This window comes from Enhydra lutris, unplaced genomic scaffold (genome assembly GCF_002288905.1).
Source record: "Enhydra lutris kenyoni isolate GAN:26980312 unplaced genomic scaffold, ASM228890v2 scaffoldscaffold68, whole genome shotgun sequence".
Lineage (NCBI taxonomy): Eukaryota > Metazoa > Chordata > Mammalia > Carnivora > Mustelidae > Enhydra > Enhydra lutris.
In genome coordinates this window covers 9,840,652-9,863,715 of record NW_019154152.1, presented here as the reverse complement: position 1 = coordinate 9,863,715, position 23,064 = coordinate 9,840,652, and the positions used below count along the sequence as shown (strand labels likewise).

Genomic DNA, 23,064 nt, shown 5'->3' with positions numbered 1-23,064 from the left:
AGTCCACCCTATCACACTGTGCGCTGTACCACAGATCACCAGAAAGTCTCACAGTGACGTGTAGCACCACAAGTGAGGAAGCTATGAAATTGGCAGTCCACTTCAGTGATGAACTATTCTGCCATCAGAGTAAGAAACTCTTTTTTTTTAATAACCTCCATGTATCATTTTTGAGTATTATGGCTGTCAAATGATGGCCAAATGATGTGAAGGCCTCATTTCATTAACTCTAAGAGGAAAGTAATAAAACTCCTACTTCACAAATGATTGTGTTAATGAAACAAGATAGTACATGCTTGGCATATATAAATAATAATAAATTATTATAATTTTTATCTGCCCTAGGTTGAGAAACTTGAGTTATGTGCTCCCATTTGCCACTAGCAAAATAGATACAAACAACTTAGTCTCATTAGTAGCTATGATATTCTATCACTGAGCACATTTATTCATCTAATAAGTAATGAGTTCCTTCTCAGTTCCAAAGACCACTGTACATGTATCAGTGCAAATTGGAAAAGTCTCAGTCTATCCTTAATGAATCTACAGAGTAGTTTACAGACCTGGAAACATAGGGGGATTTCATTTATTAACAATCCTTTGCCAGAATTTGAAGAACAATTCAGAGTAACTGAAGAACTGCCCTTTATGGGGGACTCTGATCATGTTGTGTCAGGGTTCAGGGAGGACCTGACTTCTCACTTCCTGGAGACATCTAACCTAGATGGAGAAGCCAACCTCCAACTGACCACTTCTGAGGGGCAGGAGAGTAAGGAAGAAACTAGGGATGAAGAACTGACAAGGAATGTGTGCAGGAGCATGTCAGGGATTGATGAGTGGGATGGGTTAAAAAAAGAGGTATTTTAGAGTAACCAGGGAGACATAAGAGGTTCAAAAATTTTGTGCTTCTTTTTTCAGTGTTGCCATGCACTTTGGAAAACTTCTAGTGACTTTTCACAGTTAGGCATTATTTCTAACATTGTGACTCCCCTGAGCTTAGGCCCCAAGGTTTGTGAATTTATTCTGGTTGAAAGTACAAGGATGTGTTGATGGCATAATGATGGATATCTGCCAGTAAAGATAGACATCATGCCCATTTAACAGAATTTGCTTTAGAGTTAACCAGATAGAGATGTAACTCTTGTGGATTTTACCATTTCTATGGAGAGGTTTGTATTACTTCCTAAACCTTTGTTTATTCATCTTGGAAATGAAGATTAAGGCCTATATCACTGTGAGCTTTCAGTGAACAAAGTCATATTTTACAAATTTGAAAGAGGCTAAAAGAAATAAACTGTCTTGGGGAATGAAAATGGCAATCACCCAATCTCTGACCTGGAGGAGCCGAGAGCTCGGGGCCCCACTCCTCAGTGCGCCCTCAGAGAAAAGCGCCCAATCACTCCCATCTCCTTGGCCTTTGGCTGCACTCTGAGCTCACCCAGCCTACGCCCAGTTCAAGAAACCAATATCCACAGCACTTTCATGATAATACATGGACTTGAATAGAACAGCAAAAAATCTGAGATGCGTGATGCACATGTTCCCAGTGAAGGTCAAACAAGAGAGAGAAAGGCTGAAGGGGCACAGGGAGAAGGAGAGGGAGAGCATCTAAAGAAGACTTCCCACTGAGCACAGAGCCCAGTGTGGGACTCAATCTCTCGACCCTGAGATCCTGACTTGAGCTCTGCTTCTCAACTGCCAGAGCCAACCAGGTAACCCCAGATTTGTCCTATTTTAAATCAAGTTCCATTTTCTAGCTAAGCGCTCTAGTTGATGAAAGGAAGTGTGAGTGCTCGGGTGACATGGTCTGACAGGAGCAGTACCTGGAGTGAGTCAAACAGAACTGAACCCATTTCCTGGGCATGGTAATAATAATAAAAAGAATATCTTCTTTAACCCAGTGAACTAACTGGGGCAGACTTGAAAGCAGTAAATATTCAGGAAGCCTTAATCTGTCAGCCACCTCAGAAGCAAGGAAACAACTGGCCATTTATAATTGATGACACTGGGTGTGTTTTCATTGGATGCTACTGGAGAAGTCCTAGAACCATAGGACTTATGACTCTCGAGTTACTGGCACTTGAGGCACAGATAAATAGGAAACAATGAAACACTTAATTGAAGTATGAGGTAGATGCTAAGGAAGGTGTGGTGTAGGGTAACGTCCCTCAATGGATTCCAAGAACCTAGAGCTTCTGTTATTTCTCTTCAAAATTAAAATTTTTACTTTTATTTATGAGGTTAGCTAAAAAATCAATATAGTATATGTCAGTGGTACATGACCTAGATTATCCTCTCAATACTAAACGGCCTGGGATTTTAGGAGCCCTGTTTGCCCTGATCACCCAGTAGCCCTATTTGGTGACTGCTATCTACAGAGCAAAAATCTGTGGGACACAGCAAAGGCAGTCCTGAGAGGAAAATATATAGTGATACAAGCTTTTCTCAAGAAACAAGAAAGGTCTCAAATACACGACCTAACCCTACACCTAAAGGAGCTGGAGAAAGAACAACAAAGAAAGCCTAAAGCCAGCAGGAGAAGAGAAATCATAAAGATCAGAGCAGAAATCAATGAAATAGAAACCAAAAAACAATAGAACAAATCAATGAAACTAGGAGCTGGTTCTTTGAAAGAATTAATAAGATTGATAAACCCCTGGCCAGACTTACAAAAAGAAAAGAGAAAGGACCCAAATAAATTAAGTCATGAATGAAAGAGGAGAGATCACAACCAACACCAAAGAAATACAAACAATTATAATAACATACTATGAGCAACTCTACGCCAACAAATTTGACAACCTGGAAGAAATGGATGCATTCCTAGAGACATATAAACTACCACAACTGAACCAGGAAGAAATAGAAAACCTGAACAGACCCATAACCAGTAAGGAGATTGAAATAGTCATCTAAAACCTCCAAACAAACAAAAGCCCAGGGCCAGACGGCTTCCCAGGGGAATTCTACCAAACATTTAAAGAAGACTTAATTCCTATTCTCCTGAAACTGTTCCAAAAAATAGAAATGGAAGGAAAACTTCCAAACTCATTTGATGAGGCCAGCATCACCTTGATCCCCAAACCAGACAAGGATCCCATCAAAAAAGAGAACTACAGACCAATATCCTTGATGAACACAGATGCAAAAATTCTCACCAAAATACTAGCCAATAGGATTCAACAGTACATTAAAAGGATTATTCACCATGACCAAGTGGGATTTATTCCAGGGCTGCAAGGTTGGTTCAACATCCGCAAATCAATCAATGTGATACAACACATTAATAAAAGAAAGAACAAGAACCATATGATACTCTCAATAGATGCTGAAAAAGCATTTGACAAAGTACAGCACCCCTTCCTGATCAAAACTCTTCAAGGTGTAGGGATAGAGGGCACATACCTCAATATTATCAAAGCCATCTATGAAAAACCCACCGCACATATCATTTTCAATGGAGAAAAACTGAAAGCTTTTCTGCTAAGGTCAGGAACACGGCAGGGATGTCCATTATCACAACTGCTATTCAACATAGTACTAGAAGTCCTAGCCTCAGCAATCAGACAACAGAAAGAAATTAAAGGGAGTTGGGGGAAATTGGAAGGGGAGGTCAACCATGAGGGACTATGGACTCTGAAGAACAATTTGAGGGGTTTGAAGTAGCGGGGGGTGGGAGGTTAGGGGAACCAGGTGGTGGGTATTGGAGAGGGCACGGATTGCATGGAGCACTGGATGTGGTGCAAAAACAAGGAATACTGTTATGCTGAAAAAAAAAAAAAAATTATAAAAAAAAAAAAAGGCATCCAAATAGGCAAAGAAGAAGTCAAACTATCACTCTTTGCAGATGATATGATACTATATATGGAAAACCCAAAAAGCTCCACTCCAAAACTGCTAAAACTTGTACAGGAATTTAGTAAAGTGTCAGGATATAAAATCCATGCACAGAAATCAGTTGCATTTCTCTACACCAACAACAAGACAGAAGAAAGAGAAATTAAGGAGTCAATCCCATTTACAATTGCACCCAAAACTATAAGATACCTAGGAATAAACCTAACCAAAGAGGCTAAGAATCTATACTCAGAAAACTATAAAGTACTCATGAAAGAAATTGAGGAAGACACAAAGAAATGGAAAACTGTTCCATTCTCCTACATTAGAAGAACGAATATTGTGAAAATGTCTATGCTACCTTGAGCAATCTACACATTTAATGCAATCCCTATCAAAATCCCACCCATTTTTTTCCAAGAAATGGGATAAATAATCCTAAAATTTATATGGAACCAGAAAAGACCTCGAATAGCCAAAGGAATATTGAAAAAGAAAGCCAAAGTTGGTGGCATCACAATTCCGGACTTCAAGCTCTATTACAAAGCTGTCATCATCAAGACAGTATGGTACTGGCACAAAAACAGACACATAGATCAATGGAACAGAATAGAGGGCCCAGAAATAGACCCTCAACTCTATGGTCAACTAATCTTCCACAGAGCAGGAAAGAATGTCCAATGGAAAAAAGACAGCCTCTTCAACAAATGGTGTTGTGAAAATTGGACAGCCACATGCAGAAAAATGAAATTGGACCATTTCCTTTCACCACACACGAAAATAGACTCAAAATGGATGAAGGACCTCAATGTGAGAAAGGAATCCATCAAAATCCTTGAGGAGAACACAGGCAGCAACCTCTTCGACCTCAGCCGCAGCAACATCTTCCTAGGAACATCGCCAAAGGCAAGGGAAGCAAGGGCAAAAATGAACTATTGGGATTTCATCAAGATCAAAAGCTTTTGCACAGCAAAGGAAACAGTTAACAAAACCAAAAGACAACTGACAGAATGGGAGAAGATATTTGCAAATGACATATCAGATAAAGGGCTAGTGTCCAAAATCTATAAAGAACTTAGCAAACTCAACACCCAAAGAACAAATAATCCAATCAAGAAATGGGCAGAGGACATGAACAGACATTTCTGCAAAGAAGACATCCAGATGGCCAACAGACACATGAAAAAGTGCTCCATATCACTCGGCATAGGGAAATACAAATCAAAACCACAATGACATGTCACCTCACACCAGTCAGAATGGCTAAAATTAACAGGTCAGGAAATGACAGATGCTGGCGAGGATGTGGAGAAAGGGGAACCCTCCTACACTGTTGGTGGGAATGCAAGCTGGTGCAACCACTCTGGAAAACAGCATGGAGGTTCCTCAAAATGTTGAAAATAGAACTACCCTATGACCCAGCAATTGCACTGCTGGGTATTTACCCTAAAGATACAAACGTAGTGATCCGAAGGGGCACGTGCACCTGAATGTTTATAGCAGCAATGTCTACAATAGCCAAACTATGGAAAGAACCTAGATGTCCATCAACAGACGAATGGATAAAGAAGAGGTGGTATATATACACAATGGAATACTATGCAGCCATCAAAAGAAATGAAATCTTGCCATTTGCGATGACGTGGATGGAACTAGAGGGTATCATGCTTAGTGAAATAAGTCAATCGGAGAAAGACAACTATCATATGATCTCCCTGATATGAGGAAGTGGAGATGCAACATGGGAGGCTTGGGGGGTAGGAGAAGAATAAATGAAACAAGATGGGATCAGGATGGAGACAAACCATAAGTGACTCTTAATCTCACAAAACAAACTGATGGTTGCTGGGGGGAGGCTGGTTGGGAGAGGGGGGTGGGGTTATGGACATTGGGGAGGGTATGTGCTATGGTGAGTGCTGTGAAGTGTGTAAACCTGGCGATTCACAGACCTGTACCCCTGGGGATAAAAATACATTATATGTTTATAAAAAAATAAAAAATTAAAAAAAAAAAGAAATAAACTGTCTTAGGGTGCCTGGGTGGCTCAGTGGGTTAAAGCCTCTCCCTTCAGCTCAGGTCATGATCCCAGTGTCCTGGGATTGAGCCCCGCATTGGGCTCTCTGCTCAGCTGGGAGCCTGCTTCCTCCTCTCTCTCTGCCTGATTCTCTGCCTGCTTGTGATCTCCGTCCGTCAAATAAATAAATAAAATCTAAAAAAAGAAAAGAAAAAAAAAAAGAAATAAACTGTCTTTATATTATACCTGCCTAACAATAAACACCTCTGGTCTATAGATAATCTTAACTCCACCTTGCCTTTTCCAGATCTAGAATATTCTCTTCTCCAAGTTTACCACAAATACTTCCAATCTTATTAATTCTTCTGTTGGATTATTCATTATTTATTTACCTGTATCTTTAGGATATAACTTCCTTCTCTTAGAATATTAACTAGTTTATAGCATTTTCACATTAAAAAAAATACAACATAATTATATATATGCTTATTTGACCACAGATCTCCGGGGTCCAGCCTCGGCATGTCCAGGTGTCCCTGAAGGAAGGGTGGCATCGGTGAGAGAAATGAGAGAGCCACACAGTGAGTTTTGGTCAGCAGTCAGGCATCTCCAGTTTATCACCATTCAATGAGCTTCTTATATAAGCAGTTTATTTGTGATAGAGGGCTACATTCGTGCAAAGGACATCAAAAGACTCAAGCACTCATCAGACAATTTCTCTTTGTTCAGCACATGTTATTCTAGTTAAGCTATAATGGTACAGACTGGCACCAGGGATGGGGGACAGGGTCTTGCTTCTTGAGTAATCAAGTCCCTCAGAAAGCCATGGGAGGTAGCACAGAAACGTGCTTTTTGGTAACTTATTCTGGGGTCCACAGGAAAAAAGGATATAGGTTAATGGAAAGTGAGAAGCTTTAGGGATAAACTAGATAGTATGGAACTGCAGGAAAACAGGATACAGGTTAATAGAAAACGGGAAGGTATCTGGAGAAACTAAGTATATAGGAGAGAAGTAGGAACGAGAAGGAATTACCTTTGCAGGAGGCAGGGTGTATATCAATGGCTCAGCTGTGAAAGCCTTGGACAAACATCAGCCTAGGGAGGAAACCGTCTACTGCGGTACACATCTAAAGTTCTCCATTGTCCTAGGTACAGAATAATTTACCTCCTTGGAGTTGCTCCGGTCCTTAAGACTGAGAGATGTTTGCGGCAGATGAGCAAGGGGCTCTTAATCTGAGAGAGATACGGGAATCAGAGAAAAAGGCAAGAGGCAGACCATGCTTATCTGTGGGTCTGTCCAGCCTGCATCAGTTCAAACCTTAACCTAGTGGGGCAATGCCCTTGACCAGTCCTCATGGCTCCCAACAACAGATATTACCATTTATATGGATAATGGTAATAGTACCATATCATTCAGGATGAAATGTGTGTACCATCTGGTACCTTATTGATCTACAATTTCTCTTACTTATTTAAATAAGTAATACTTATTTTTATGGAAGTATAATTAGCATATGGTAAAGGCAAAGATACCTGAGTATAGTTTAGTGAGTTTTGAAGTGAATCCTCCTGCATTATCCAGGTTCTAGTCAAGAAATAGAAGGTGTTATCATTTGAGAAAATTCCTTTGTGTGTGTGTTTTACCATCAATCCTCTCTCCCCTCCACAAAGGAAATCCCTGTTCAGTTTTCTCTCCATAAATTAGTTTGCCTTTTCTAGAACTTCCCATAAATGTTACTATATAATCACACATCTTTAGCTCAAAGTTATGTTTTTGATGTTGCCTGTTTTGTTGCATGTGTCAGTAATTGGTTCCCTGTTGTTGCTGCGTAGCGGTCTGCTATCCTCTACCTAGCTATCATCTATCGATTGATCAGTTATCTGTCGTCTATATATAATTTTGTTCATGATTATTGGTGGAGCATTTCAGTGTTGAATTTGAAAGTAACTTTATTCCTTAACTACTTGGCTACATGACATCTCTTATTTTCAAGTCCTATCTTTTAATCTGTAAAATTATTATAATATTCCCAAAAGGCATAAAATACAGACTTGTTTAACCAGGCCTCAATAAATGCATATGTTTTACATGTTCTTTTTTTTTTCTCTAAGATTTTATTTACTTATTTGACAGAAATCACAAGTAGGAGAGAGGCAGGCAGAGAGAGAGGAAGGGAAGCAGGTACCCTGCTGAGCAGAGAGCCTGTTGTGGGGCTTGATTCCAGGACCCTGAGATCATGACCTGAGCCGAAGGCCAAGGCTTAACCCACTGAGCCACCCAGGCGCCCCTGTTTTACATGTTCTTTTGTGATCCTCAGTTCCCATCTTTAACACCTGTTATTTGATTTTTGTTTTTACTATAGGTCCAGTCCTAGAACTCTGGCTTCTATCACGTCTTGTTAACAGGCTAACATTTAATGAAATTGTGAGCCTGGTCTTATGTCAAGATCTTGGTTGGCACAGTCCTCACACCCTCTGTCTTTCACCATTTCTCAATGCCAAATATTGCCAAGGCAGTGAAATCTCAATCATATATGGTGTCTTTCCCAGCCATGAAGAAGAGAGGGATGGGGAGACAGAGCAGAGGGCTACACATCTCCAAAGGAGCACCAGTGGAAGTTTCACTATCCTAGAAGGGCATGTTTTCAGAGTATAGGAGAAGGCAAACCATTTTGACTTATTGAGCCTGTGTTTGCAGAGACAGTGACTGGATGGTATCATGTTTAGGGGGTAGGTACCCCTGGAAGAAGAAGAGAGAAATTTGATTAAATGAGCACAGCACAGATGGGGGAATCTGTGGGGATTCTAGAGTTTTAGAGGTGAGTCAGAAGTAATGAATACCCCTACTTGCTCCATCCATTCACTATCCTATTTCCACTCTCTTCAGAGTCATCTTATCCTCTTTCATTTATCGGAAGGAACTGGCAGGAATAGGAGGGAGAGAGGTATGTAGCAGGTGTCCCTGTGGTTGCCAAAGGATTAGCTCCTGATAGCAAGAAATGGAACCACATCCATTCACTCTGTGTCTTCTTCATTGGAGGCAATTTCAGGTCTGGGTATTCAGAAAGCGCTCAAGTGTTTGAAGTATTCTCTCTCAGTGTCTCCAGGTCTTTGTTTTTCCTTCAATTTTTGTGTCAGTGTCAAGGTAATAATAATTGTAAAACAGCTCTTACCAATTGTGAATACTGTTACCAAGCACAGTGATCAGTTTCTAACTCCCTTACACATCAAACTATGTGAATATTATTAGTTTCCTTAATTTGCAGATAAAGAGACAGAGACTTTACAGTATTGAATAACTTGCTTAAGGTAGATCAGCTTTTAGGTAGCAGAGTTAATATTCATACTCATATTTGTATGATTTCAAAGGCTATGAGCTGAAATCTTTTGCTGTATATATAAATCTGTGTCTCTCTCAATTTATTGTCAGTTGACTTATTTTCTCAAACATATTTTTAGCAACTTTCTCATTCTGTGTGTCCCTATAACTCTTCTATATGGGTCTCAGAGATTTTTCATATTCTGATCTAAATTTTCACGATCGTGGATGCTACCCTCTTCCTCACTTTCATAACCCTCTCTCTCTTTCGCTTCTGGAGGAAGATAATATATGCCTGTGACTAGTAAAGAAATTATTCTATATGTAAAGCTGTAATAAATTGTCCCTATGTCTCCTATTTCTTGAGGTTTTCCCCCCTCCATTTTTAAATAATAATGTCCCCTATAACCCGAGATATACCACTATTTCCTCTGATGGTGCTGAGCCAGGTATCCTGAGGGCCATCAGGTGTGAAGTGAATGGGAAGATAAATCCCATGGCTGTTGTCATCACCCTGCCAGGCTGACCACTCGGCCTTCGGCTCAGGAAAGACAATGACAACACTAACCAGTGCAAAGAAATGGCAACTCGAAGCATGAGTCAGTGGATGTAGCCGACATGGCTATAAAGTCTCCATGATCAATGTTAGGTACATGAGTTCAGGCAGGGGGAGAAACGAGCATTTGCCATGTAGCCTGCCATAAAAAGGTTACTGTTTTCCTGCCATGGTGCCTGGCCTTCCCAGAGCCCCCTGCTGCAGACCTTAAAGGACTGGACTTTACTAAGGTTAGTGTGCCAATTAGACCATGTTGTCACACTATGACTACTGTGGGCTATTCTTCTGCTATGTGATACATCCATAGATATAGAGTTACCTCATGGCACAGAAATGAATATATTAGTATTACATATTAAATCATTTTTCATTTTCTTCAGGCTCAAAGGTTTTTTTCTTCTGATTTTAGAAGTAATGAAACCATTTCTGGGCCCCTAAAAGTACTGTGCTAATGGTGCCTAGTGAATAATTCACTGCAGTGCTTCCCTCCCCCACTCTTAGCCTTCTGGAAGGGCATAGGATGAACACTCAGGGTTGGCATCTCTAGTCTGGCAGGTGATAAGCAATCAGGGGAAATAATTTAAATGGACTAATAAATATGTCCTTCCTGTGGATGGAGAAACCTCTCAAACTGCCTACTCCACACTTTCAAATTCCTCAAGAAATTGTGAATTTGTTCCAGACTTTTTAGGCATCCAAAATAACTGAAACTGGTGTTAATTGTGTACTTTGTAAATACTCAGGGACTGGGTAAAATTTCCTGCTCATACTTAGCCCAGAAAAATATGCTATATCATATGCCTCTGAGTGCCCAGACAAGTCCACAATAAAATAAAGGCATAAGCATGTAATTTTATACAAACTGTAAAAATGAATCATGAGTTTCTATCAAGTACTATCATAAGAACTGTGGTGTAGGCCTAGTTATGATAGGATAAATACTGCCCTTAAAGTACTAGAGTTCAAACATAGATACAGATACAGCCCAACTATAATATAAGGTGCACTTTCCCCCCCAGGAGCTGAAATTCAGTATCAGATGGTAAGAAATTTAATGGAGACAGGGAGTAGCTAATAAATAAATAAATAAAAAATTAAAAATTATTTTAATGGAATAGAATGAATAAATGCAAATGAACTGGGTATGCAGAAATGACCAAATTTTATGTCATGGGAGTCGTAGATTCTGTCCTGACTGAGAACACCTCAATCTTCAATCAGTAAGAAAGACAAGACACCAACTTCTCTGGGCAAGTGTGACCTAATACCTTATGACCTTTATTCTTGGGCCTCTCTATCCTGACACTGGATGCTTTATTTTGGGAGAATATTTAACAGGCTATCCAGGTCAGTTTTATTTTATTGTCTCCCCGCGACAGGAAAATGAGGGATAATTTTCATCCTTCAGCTGAGAACAGGAATTTTAGGAAGGTCAGATACACAAAGCCCCATCCTTCCCAGAACCTCAAATGAGGCTCTGCCCTAGGTTGCTGGTGGTGCAAGTCTGTCCTTATCCTCTCTTATTATTTATCCCTTCCTTGTCTTTCACTCAGGACTATTTCCATCAGATTTTCCAGACCAAGAAAGAGTCACTACTCTTCACCCAGACAGAAAAGATACAGTGCCTGCCACCATTTCATCTGAATGAGACAGACCTACAGAATGGGCATATGCTGACTGTGCCACACAAGCCCCACTGTGGAGTAAATGAGTAACTGCTTTCTTAGGAAGTTCTAAAGGGAAGAGGCACACTCTGACCTACAGATGTTTGTTGTTAAGGCCGGTAGTGATAGGTGCCTCCGGGAGGCACTTCTACTGACTTCTACTTAGTTAAATCTTTTTTTTTTTTTTTTTTTAATGTGTTGTAGTGGTGTTGGTGGTGGTGGGGTGTCTATAGGAGACACCCTGGCTAGGCTACTCTCTCTATGGGGGGATCCAAAGCATATTAGAGACATCTGAAGCCAAGCAATACTAATCTATATAGAAAGCTGCACATTTTTCAACTGAGTCCACATTGTTTATTTTTTTATAATTATTTTGTTAGGGCCATGGTTTCCAGATTTTAGTTTACATAAGAAGGTGGGGAATTTGATAAAATTCTCAGAAATCTAACAAATGTCTAAATTCTTAGGAATCTATATTTTGCAGGTTTAATTCTTTGGGAATTTAATTTACAGATGAGCAAAATGAGGACCCCAAATATTAAGTGATTTGCCCCAAAGTAGACTTGGTCTTTTTTACATGTAGGATAATTCCCATACCTCTGAGCTATTCCACCTAAAGATTTCTTCTTTCAGGATTATCAATTACCCAAGAGATATAAGCCAATCCACGGTGAAAGATATTAAGCAAGATGCATTTTCCATCTGGAGCAATGAGACCCCCTTGATTTTCCAACAAGTGAAAAATCAAGATGCAGACATCAAGGTTTCTTTCTGGAACTTAGGTAAGAAACTGACATGGGAGGGAGGGCATGTTGTCCCATGTAAAGGACAAATGGTTTCAATCCATAAACAAAAACCCAGTCCATCAGTCCAGCTTTTGAAAAAAAATCAGACAAAGCTAATGGAAATTGATAAATCTATAACACAGAGAAGACATCTTCAGTCTAATGTAGCAGGAGATAGGGGAGGAGATGCACTGTGCAGTGAATAGAGTGAAGGATGGGGACTACACATTTGCCTGTCAAAAGGCAGTTGTGTAGCCCTTAAATCTGTTGAAATGCTATTCAAAGTTAATCCAACATATTTATAAAACACTGCGGTGTTGGGGCGCCTGGGTGGCTCAGTGGGTTAAGCCTCTGCCTTCGGCTCAGATCATGATCCCGGGGTCCTGAGATCGAGCCCCACGTCTCTGCTTAGTAGGGAGCCTGCTTCCTCCTCTCTCTCTCCCTGCCTCTCTGTCTGCTTGTGATCTCTGTCTGTCAAATAAATAAATAAAATCTTTAAAAACAAAACAAAACAAAACAAAAACACTGCAGTGTCTAAGTTTCCTTCTCCATTTTCCTTCCGTTTTGGGAAGTTTTTTTGTCTAACGTATAACCTTCACTCAATCTCTGCCATCTTTTCTTCTTTTACCACAGAAGATAAGACATGGCTAGATTTTTGGTGCCACCCCATTCCTCTGCATAGATGGTGCCTTAACCCTCTCACACCTCTAGTGTTATCCAGTTGCATGGTACTCCAAGTCACTGAGGCTTACTAGGATCATTTCTGTCCTTTCCCTGATCCCCCATTGTGACAATAACTTCTGTCATTGTCCACGGCCCATGGAGATTGTTGGCCCTTTGATGGACCAGATGGTGTCTTAGGTCATGCTTTTTTACCAAATTCTGGAGCTCCAGGAGTTATCCACTTTGACAGAGGAGAACATTGGTCAACTTCAGACAGAAGTAAAGACCTACCTGGTAGGAATGCTAGAACTCTGGGAGCACAGGTGTTGGTAATGATGGTCTTCACCTGGGCTTAGAATGCAGTGAGGAGAGTAAAGTGAAGGACTTAGTGTCAGGGTGAGGTGGGAAGGTTTGGTTGAGGAACTGGGTCTCCTATTTGAGTGGAAGCAGTTGGGATCATTTCTGAACAAAGATGCTCCTATCATGAACACATTGTCACATTTTCTTTTCTCTGTTATGACTTTGTTTCCATTTATTGTTGTCTCAATTTTCTCCGTGCTTCTCGTTCACTTCCAGTTTATCTGTCCATCTATTCTGCCATTCTGTTTCCCACTAGATTCCTTCCCTCTCTGCTTGCCTTTATCTTGCTCTCTAATATTTGTTATTTCTTCCTTTTTTGTTCTTTTTTCCTCCCTTCTTTTTCTGCCTTCTTTATGCATAGTTAATATGTATACATTTGTCTGTACCTTTTCAGGATTTAGTTTGTTCCTTGTTGCTATTCATGAGCTTGGCCATTCTCAGGGCCTGCTGCTCTCCAAGAGTCTGAACTCCATAATGTACCCCAGATATGTGAATTGGGACCCTACAACCTTCCATCTTGATGGTGATGATATCAAAATAATCCAGCAACCCTATGGTCTGTGCCTGCTGGAAGGGAGGATATCTAGACAGGAAATTCCACTTGGAGTTTACTGTTTTCTTCTGTCTTCATAAGGAGAAAGATGGTCATCTGAAATACCCCAAAGTTAACACAGAAGAATCATTCAACCTGGGTTTTAGTGGCTTCACTGGAAGATCAAAGAATTCAAGACCTTAACACAGCATTGGGGACTGCTTGAAGTAACCCCTAAAGAATGGATTCTATTTAAGGCAGCTGAGTCAAAGCTCAAAATAATTCTGGGTCCCAATAAAGATGGTTTTCAAGAGTAAAAATTTGTTCTTACAATTTGGTATATCTCAGCATTTCATATATTCCGTCACTGTAATCAAGGCAAGAGAGAAGAGTATTTTAGAATGGAAAACTCTAACAGATATGGCCTTAGAAGTCTCAAATTAGCTGAAATGTAAGAAAAAAATAAGAATAGGAATAAGTCTTTCATATGTAATTACATGGGTAGCATTTGAGGAATGTTGTTTATACTGTATTGAAGATTACAGCTATAGAGACCAAGTGTTAGGATGGTGGCCTATCCACTTATTAGCTCTGAAAGTTTCAGTAAATATATTTAACCTCCTTATAACTCAGTTTTTAAAATTTCTTCAAATTTCTTTAATTTCTCTAAATTTATTTAAATAAACTTTAAATTTCTTGTCCTAAGAATGAAACTGATATGAGAGAGACTAAAGGAGAAAGAAAACAGATTAATTACATGCACGTGGAGATGCAATGATAAAGTTGAGACCCAAAGAAATGACCAAAGTAGGTAGCTTTCATGCTTTCTAGACAAAGTACCTACACTTTACATCCCAAATTCTCTTAATATTTACTTTTGAGAACCGAACTTCAGACAATTAACTTTTTGAAAGATCACTGAAATTATCTGTGGTATGACTGGCAAGTGTAAAAGAGACAATGCATATAAAACCAACATCAGTAATGAAAAAAGGCAATATTTTGACACTCCTGAAGACATTGAAAAATCATAAAGATGTGTAATGAGTAATCTCTAGTTAATAAATATCAAAATACATACCTAAAATATACATTCTTAAACATAGCTTATAAAAACAGGCAAAGGGAGAATTAGAAAATCCAAGTAGCCCTACAAATGCTTAAAAATATAATCTATAATTATATTTCTTCACAAGTATTTTCAAAACTGAAAAGAAGAAAATCTGAACTGTCTTTTAACTATTATCTATCAAAACTATACATAAAAACAACCCCTGGATAGCCATTTAATAAAGACATCATGCCAACCATATGCAAAATATTCCAGTAGGAAAAAAAATTTTCTTAGGTTATTTTCATGAAAACATGAAAGGTTATTTTCAGTAGAACATGACAAAAACATTATAAATAAGGAAAATTTCAGGGTACTCTCACTGATGAACATAGATGTGAAGATCCTGAACAAAATATTAACAAATTAAACCTGCTAATAAATAAGGGAAGGTCAGGTAACATGTCCAAGTTGGGTTTGTTCCAGAAATGTAAAGGTGATATTTGAAAATCAATCAATATAATTAATCACTTTAACAGGATAATGAAGGAAAATCATATGAATCATAAAAATCACAAATCTCAATGGACACAAAATAACTTTATGAAATTCAACATCTATTCTGGGTAAAATATTTGATCAAATAAACAAGAGAAAGTAACATGTTCTCTGATAAAAGTGTTACAAAAAAAATCCTAGCAAACATACATTAATAAGGAAATGGTGAGCACATTACCTGTGAGAGCAACAAAGGGAAAATAACACTTTCATCACTTCTGCTCAACACTGCACCAGGGGTCTTAACCAGTGCACAGAATCAATTGTAGTGTAAACCCTGACAGTTGGTTTCTCTTTTTTGTGATACAAGTACCTGACTTAAGCTTTGATTAAGCCTCCACTTTAAAGAGGCATTCATTTCAAAGATGACTATTTCAGGTAAACACTTTGCCAGCCACACAACTAGATAGAGAACAAGGTCACCTAAACCAATGCCCTCCCTCCCCACTCCCTCTGAGGCTCGTTAGTTGACTGACCATTTGGGCCACGTGCTTTTTGTCTTTTCTCTCTTTAAATTCCAGCTCTTAAATTTTAAATTCACCAATAAATTATCATATGATTTCACTCATATGTGGAATTGAAGAAACAAAACAGATGAACATAGGGGAAGGGAGGGAAAAAATAAGATGAAATCAGAGAGTGAGACAAACTATAAGAGATGCTTAACTCTATGAAATAAACTGGGGGTTGCTGGAGGGGAGGTGGGTGGGAGATGGGGTAACTGGGTGATGGGCATTAAGGAAGGCACTCGATATAATGAGCACCAGGTGTTATATACAACTGATGAATCACTAAATTCTACCCCTGAAAATAATACTACACAATATGTTAATTAATTGAATTTAAATTTTAAGAAGTCACCAATAAAGAGTGAGCCCAAGAAACTCTAGTCCAATAGGAGAAGAACCCTGGGCCCCTGTGCAGAAGTGGGCTCTTTCCCTTCCCCCAACCTCCACCCCACACCTTGCTATGTTGCCCCAGGTGTGCCATGTAATTTCCTGGTCCTGTAAGTAATAAACCTTTTATTTTTTCCCTCAAAGATAGCTAATAGTTCTTGCCAAAGACATCTTGCAGTCATTATATATATGTCTATACATATATGTATAGACATATATACATATACATATACATATACTATATATACATATATACATATATACAGACACACACACACATATATATGTCAGAACCAAAGATTTAGAAAAAGATAATTTATAAGTGCCATTCATATTAGCATAAATTATTATCAAATAGCTAGGAATAAATATAATGTAAGATATATAATAGTTCTTATTTTAGAAGCATAAAACAATACTGAGAAAAAATAAAGACCTTAATTAATTGAGGTCTGTGTTCTCAGATTGGAAGACCTGGTAACCTAAAACTTTCAATTCTCCTAAAACAGAGCTATGGATTTGATATATTCACAATGAAAGTCCCAATATAGATCTTAGTGGATGGAAATTGATAAGCTGTCTATAAAATTCATAAGGAAGTGCAAAGAGGTGGATTGTCAGGTATAAGCTAAAAAAATAATGTATTAAGAAGTCATGTTCCGTACTAAGCACAGTGGAAGTTAGTGATGAACTAGATAATTATTTTGCCTTTACAGAAGTTAGTACGGAGACTTGAATCCTGTTGTTGCTTAATAAATGATTATTAAATACATAACCCTATGAACATCCTGTTCAGTGAGAAGTTGTAAGTACCTTGTAACAGAAGGGCTCTCTGCACTTAATTACCACAGTTCTATATAGATGTCCCTAATGAAGCTGAAGTTTCAATATCCCTCTGGGATGGAGTAGTTATTCTTTGATTATCAAATGTTCATTCAAGGAAAGAAAACTGTTACATTTGAAAGTAAGGACGGGGAGTGGTGGAGAGAGAAGGAGGGAGCCATTTTTACAATTTCCAGTATCATAATTATATGCTCTTGCAACAGCTGTGCTGAAAGGTTGTTTATATTAATTTCATCTCTGAGGACCCATCGGACTCTGACACCAACCCTACTTTTCTATCCTGGGAGAAACCAGGAGTATTTATAGAGAAGTAAAAGTATTCAAGCCTCACTATTCATGGAATCAAAGGTTTTCAGGACCTGAGGTTCATGGATAATCACAATAGTAGCATCTGTAACCAGTATATAAGTGACTTTCAGATAGAGAAGGGAGTTCTTCTCAGGTGAGGGCTAAACTGAAACAGAACTAAAAGCAGAGAAATGAGAAGACAGGGGCAATAAAAGGACTGGAAAAAGATAGTTACACTTGTTTTTTTCCTAAATTTGTGAAAGGACACAGATTTAGGTGGAATAAAATACAAGAAAATGGCAGCAGGGGGCAGATTAAGAAGGATAAAGATGTTTAGAAAGTAAACTAAGTGGCAGAGAGAGAGAAAGCCCCAGAGACAGAAACAGAAAGAGAATATGATTTTACCTCCAACGGAAGAAGGTTTAGGCAGAGAAAGACACAAGGAAACTGGATCCTTTGGGAAAATGGCTCCTGGTTATGTGATTAAGCATTCACAGTGATGTGAGTATCTTATAAATTCAGGTAAGTGTAATTTTTAAATTACAAATAAACAGCAGATAGATTTTGGCACAATCTGTGTTATTATACAAAGGCCAAAGAGAGTAAAATCATTCAGACAATGCACAATTTATGCAGGAGGGGAAAGTGAGTGTCATTTTCTTTAGAACAAGTTGAGAAACAATATGAAATGTATGACCTATCATAATGTCTTTTTCCAACAATTTTAATATAGGCTAGTCAGTGGGGAGAAGGGATTTTTTGAGAACCACAGCAAGACCCCAGAGAGGCTGTGTAAAATGGTGTCCTCACCCTCAGCGGCTCTCCCTTAATTGGAATAGGTAAGTGTGCGATGTGAGTCTTTTCATGCTCTGCCCTTGAAATGCCTTGAAATCAGTCTCAGCCTCTTTCGACTATTTCTTTCTCAGTTTACCATGACTAAGTTGTGTTAAAATAAGTCAAGAACCACAATGAATCATTGTGAATGACATAGACATAGAGTCATAAAAAAATGAACCGAGAAAGGACAATCATAGAGGGACTGAGAAAGAGTGAAAGACATGACAGCTACTTGGTGAGAGAGAAAGACAAGAAAGAGCACAAATGTCTGAGCTTTAAATCTATGCACAGGTCTGCAACTGAAGGTTTCTAAACCTTGCAATCTGAATTTAGAGGGCTCAGATCAGGGAGAAAACCATTTCTAAATACCAGTGATCCACTTTATTTTCTGCAACTTCTCTGAGAATTAAAGAAAATGTGACTTATATCAAAGTTGAAAGAGAACGCATAGAATGATTTCCTGGCATGGAATAAACTACTTACCGTTTGTGGCCACAATACAATCTCTTTGTGTGGGTGTGTGGGTGTGTGTGTGTGCACACACATGCCCATGTGTGCTGTATACTTCAATGTTAATGTCTAGAGTATTTTCACGAGCTGAGCTTTAGAACAGAAATTAGAAGAAATATTTCTGAGTGAGGAGGAAGAAAAAAGAAAGGCAGTAGGGACTTTAGTAGATTTTGAAGACCAGAGAGAAAAATGTTGCTTGGAGGTAAAGAACTGATATTTTGCCTGGTAGATGCAGAACTGCTTAGCTGACTGCTTTCTCAAGACACGGGCCCCAGTGAAAGTTCAGTTTGGGCTCCTTGGGACTGGAGAAGAGGACCAGGGAGGTGTCTCACTCCTAGACGATGGGATGCCTGGGCTTGGGGGAAAAAGGAGAAAGCGGCAAGTCTGTTTTACTACATGGAGAGGATGGCTTGGTATTTCCTTCTGTTCTTCAGATTGTAGATTCTAAGCTGAAGAGTTCTTTGGAATTACAGATTGTTCAGCCTGGAGAACTTTCAGTGTTAACACTATAAAAAAATGCAGATGAGAATCCACCAAAGGGGGGAATTAAAAAAAAAGGTTTTGTGAAATAAAATAGAGACAATAAAATGTCAGTACTGGACAAATGGAACCAATGACCAACCTGGGGCTACATTTGGAAAGATCTTCACTTCTGGCCAGAGCTGAAATCTGTGTTAGACTTTTAAGAGTTCAGACACTAAGTGTCTACAAGGTAGGATAAGGGAGATGCTGAGATGTTGCAGAAGAGATGTCTGACCTTAAGGGTTGGAGGAAGTAAGGGCACCTGGGTGGCTCAGTTGGTGAAGCTTGCTCTCTTTCTTTCTATAATGAGAGAGAGGGGAAAAAAAAAAAAAAGATGGGGTAAGTGAAGAATTTTCTCAAGGACAGTCAATGGCATTAGACAGGGCTAAAGTAAGGAAGCAGAGAACTGAAGGGACAGAGAATTCCACAGGGCTTAGCTGCTGTGACCAGTGTTATCAGCCTGGGGAATAGCAAGACCAGCATCAGCAGAGGCAATCACAGTGAAGACTGATCTGAGGAAGTAAGGCCAGACATTAGAATTCTATTTTGAAAAAGGAAAAAAAAATTGTTTCTGAGAGGTATTGATGGTGGATGCTAAAGGTGACATCTCTGGGATTGCTCTGGGTTCATGGAGGTACATGAACTGGGTCATAAAATTGGAAAAACATTTAATATTTAAGTTGCACATTTAAAAAATATGATTATAGGCATCATTTTGAGAGAAAAATGCAAGAAAAGATCGATAGAAATGAAGCAGATATTATCCACTATTACTAACAGATGTCTAATTTGAATATATTGTTTTAATTTTATTTTGTGGGAAGGGATATAGGAAGAGTTTTAATAGTTACATTGTGATCTTATGATATATTGATCATAATAAATACTTTTCCTGCTACTGTGAGGAGTTTAGATGAAGGAAGAATTGCTTTATTAAACAGCAGAAAATATGCAAGTGTGCTAGGATTATGGACTTTACTCTTTTTCATGTCTCCATTTTATATAATGTGACATTTATTTTTTATTATTAAAATATTAAATATTCTCAATCTTTAAAATATTATAAAGTATTAAATAAAACTAAATATGAAAGGAAATTATGTTTAGTCCTTGGGAACAGTTCAGTTGTTATGAATTAAGAGACTGCGTGGAAGCAACAAAAGATTAACTCAAGAACATCACTGACAGGAAACTTAATGCAAATTCATAGACATTTAATCTGACTTTTCTCTAGTTTTATTTTTATAATGTTTGATAAAAATTTCTTTATCTACTCTTTTACTGCTTTAATTTTTAGTGTCCTCCATGCAAATTCATCAACTTTCTTGTCAGAGATGACCAGATTTTGTGGTACACACTTTTTGCTCTGGAATTTGGTGCTCTACTGGGAATTGATTCTCATGTAAGAACAATAAGTACATCCTTCCTATCTCTGTGAGGTTGGAGGAAAGATACACTGTATCCTGATTGCACTGCTCATGTTCACAAGGGATAATTTTGAGGGAAAAAAAGGAAAACATTCTTCACTGTTTGCCAAAGGTCACCATGGTGGTCTGGAGTAATAATAACGCTGTAGAGCCCATATTTATTCTGAGGGGATTTCCTGGATTGGAGTATGTCCATTCTTGGCTCTCAATCCCGTTTTGTTTTGTGTACTTGGTAGCATTTATTGGTAATGTCACCATCCTCTCTGTCATTTGGATAGAGTCCTCACTCCACCAACCCATGTATTACTTCCTTTCCATCTTGGCACTGACTGACCTAGGTATGTCCATGTCCACGCTTCCCACCATGTTTGCTGTGTTATGGCTGGATGCTCGGGAGATCCAGGCAAGTGCTTGCTATGCTCAGCTCTTCTTCATCCACACATTCACATTCCTGGAGTCCTCGGTGCTATTGGCCATGGCCTTCGATCGTTTTGTTGCTATCTGTCGTCCACTGCACTACACCACAATCCTTAACAACAGTGTAATAGGCAAGATTGGTTTGGCCTGCTTGCTAAGAAGCATGGGAGTTGTACTTCCTACACCCTTGCTCCTGAGACGTTATCACTACTGCCATGTCAATGTCCTTTCACATGCCTTTTGTTTGCACCAAGATGTTCTGAAATTATCTTGTTCAGATGCCAGAATCAGCAGTGTCTATGGACTATGTGTAGTTATCACCACACTGGGCGTGGATTCAGTCTTCATACTTCTTTCTTATGTTCTGATTCTGAATGCTGTGCTGGGCATCGCATCTCAAGAAGAGCGGCTTAAGGCACTCAACACATGTGTGTCCCATATCTGCGTGGTGCTCATTTTCTTTGTGCCAGTTATTGGAGTGTCAATGGTTCATCGCTTTGGGAAACATCTGTCTTCCATAGTTCACCTTATCATGGCCGATATTTACCTGCTTTTCCCCCCAGTACTTAACCCTATTGTCTATAGTGTCAGGACAAAGCAGATTCGTTTAAGAATTCTTCACAAGTTTGGACTAGGGAGGAGGTTTTAAATAACCTCTATTAATAAATCTATCCTCAAGGTTTCCCACTGAAAAATCTTGGGGCAGCTGTCTGAGTAGATGAGAAGTAAAATACTTGGGTCTTGGTCATCTGGTTAAATATATAATTCTTTTACTCCCTTGATATGTGATCTCAGTTAATCATCAACCCTTATGAGATTTAGATTTTTCATAACCAAATTGTGCTAAGTATGTTCTTTTCTATGCCCCAAATAATTGAGACTTACAAGGGACAATGTGTGTAAAAAAGATTACTTTTGAAAACTACAAATTTGTTGATATCATTAAATTATTACTATGAATGACAATAATAGCAAGAATTTTCTTCATAAAATACAACTGTTTATGTAATTTCTCATGTTTATGATCCAGAAATAAATCTCTCTCACTTGCCCATATTGTGTCTCTCATGCCAAAATGTCATATTTTTTAATGAAAAGATTTCTGACTTTTTGGGGCAAGTTTGGAAATTGAGTTTTTTGACAAGACTTTGAACTGCTACTGTGGCTGTTGGCTATAAACTAAGTTTTCACCTCATCATCACACAGTGATGTGTCTTTTCTCCCCTGGCCGCTGTAGGTCTATCAGCTTCTTCAGTTTATCAGCAAATACTGAGGAAGACACATAGGAGTTGCTCCAGAAGGCCTGACAGTCTAAACCTCCAGGCAAATGTGCAGATTCCTTGTTCAACAGCACAGAATTTCATGTCTTCCTCAGTGAGTAGGTTGGGAGTTGTGTAGAATAGCCATCATTATCTTTTAATAAAAATGTTATTTTTTATAACATAAAATTTTTTTTTATGTTTTTTTCTCCTCTTGTTCTGCATTTCTATGTAGATCTTTAATATTATTGTCTTTCTCAGTTTCTTTATTGTCAATAACCTGTGACTTCTCTTTTTCACTAATATGCTTTACACATATGCTTTCATTAGTGATATTTTACTATTTATCATGACTGCTACACTAACACATCACTCTGGGGCTGGCCTCCCCCAACCATCATGTGTACCAATAAGTGTAAATGATATTGCCTATTTGTTCATCCAAGTAAAACATACTGAGAAAAATGAAATACCTTTTGCGGCACTCACTGCTTGCAATACTGTGGATATATAAAATATAGAATGCATGGTCTTAATGTTAAAGCATTAATGTTTAATAGCGGAGACACATTTATAAAAGGATTATTAAAGTTAACAGATGCTATCATTGAAATAAATAAATAGTACAATATTTTTATTAAAGATGAGATTGAAGGGGCACCTGGGTGGCTCAGTGGGTTAAAGCCTCTGCCTTCAGCTGAGGTCATGATCCCGGGGTCCTGGGAT

General features: G+C 38.6%; 2 protein-coding genes across 2 annotated transcripts; both read left to right on the top strand.

Annotated features, from left to right (window-relative positions):
- Positions 1-537: 537 nt before the first annotated feature.
- Positions 538-13,867, top strand: LOC111159320 (matrix metalloproteinase-21-like). Its single transcript, XM_022521725.1, has 6 exons — positions 538-858; positions 9,834-9,956; positions 11,974-12,164; positions 12,984-13,117; positions 13,593-13,754; positions 13,833-13,867. Exons 1-6 carry the CDS (start codon positions 538-540, stop codon positions 13,865-13,867), a joined length of 966 nt encoding a protein of 321 aa, XP_022377433.1.
- A 6,904-nt stretch (positions 13,868-20,771) lies between these two features.
- LOC111159536 (olfactory receptor 51L1) lies at positions 20,772-21,728 on the top strand. The gene has a single exon (XM_022522062.1). The coding sequence runs from the start codon at positions 20,781-20,783 to the stop codon at positions 21,726-21,728; it is 948 nt and encodes a 315-aa protein (XP_022377770.1). The 5' UTR covers positions 20,772-20,780.
- The last annotated feature ends 1,336 nt before the right edge of the window (positions 21,729-23,064 follow it).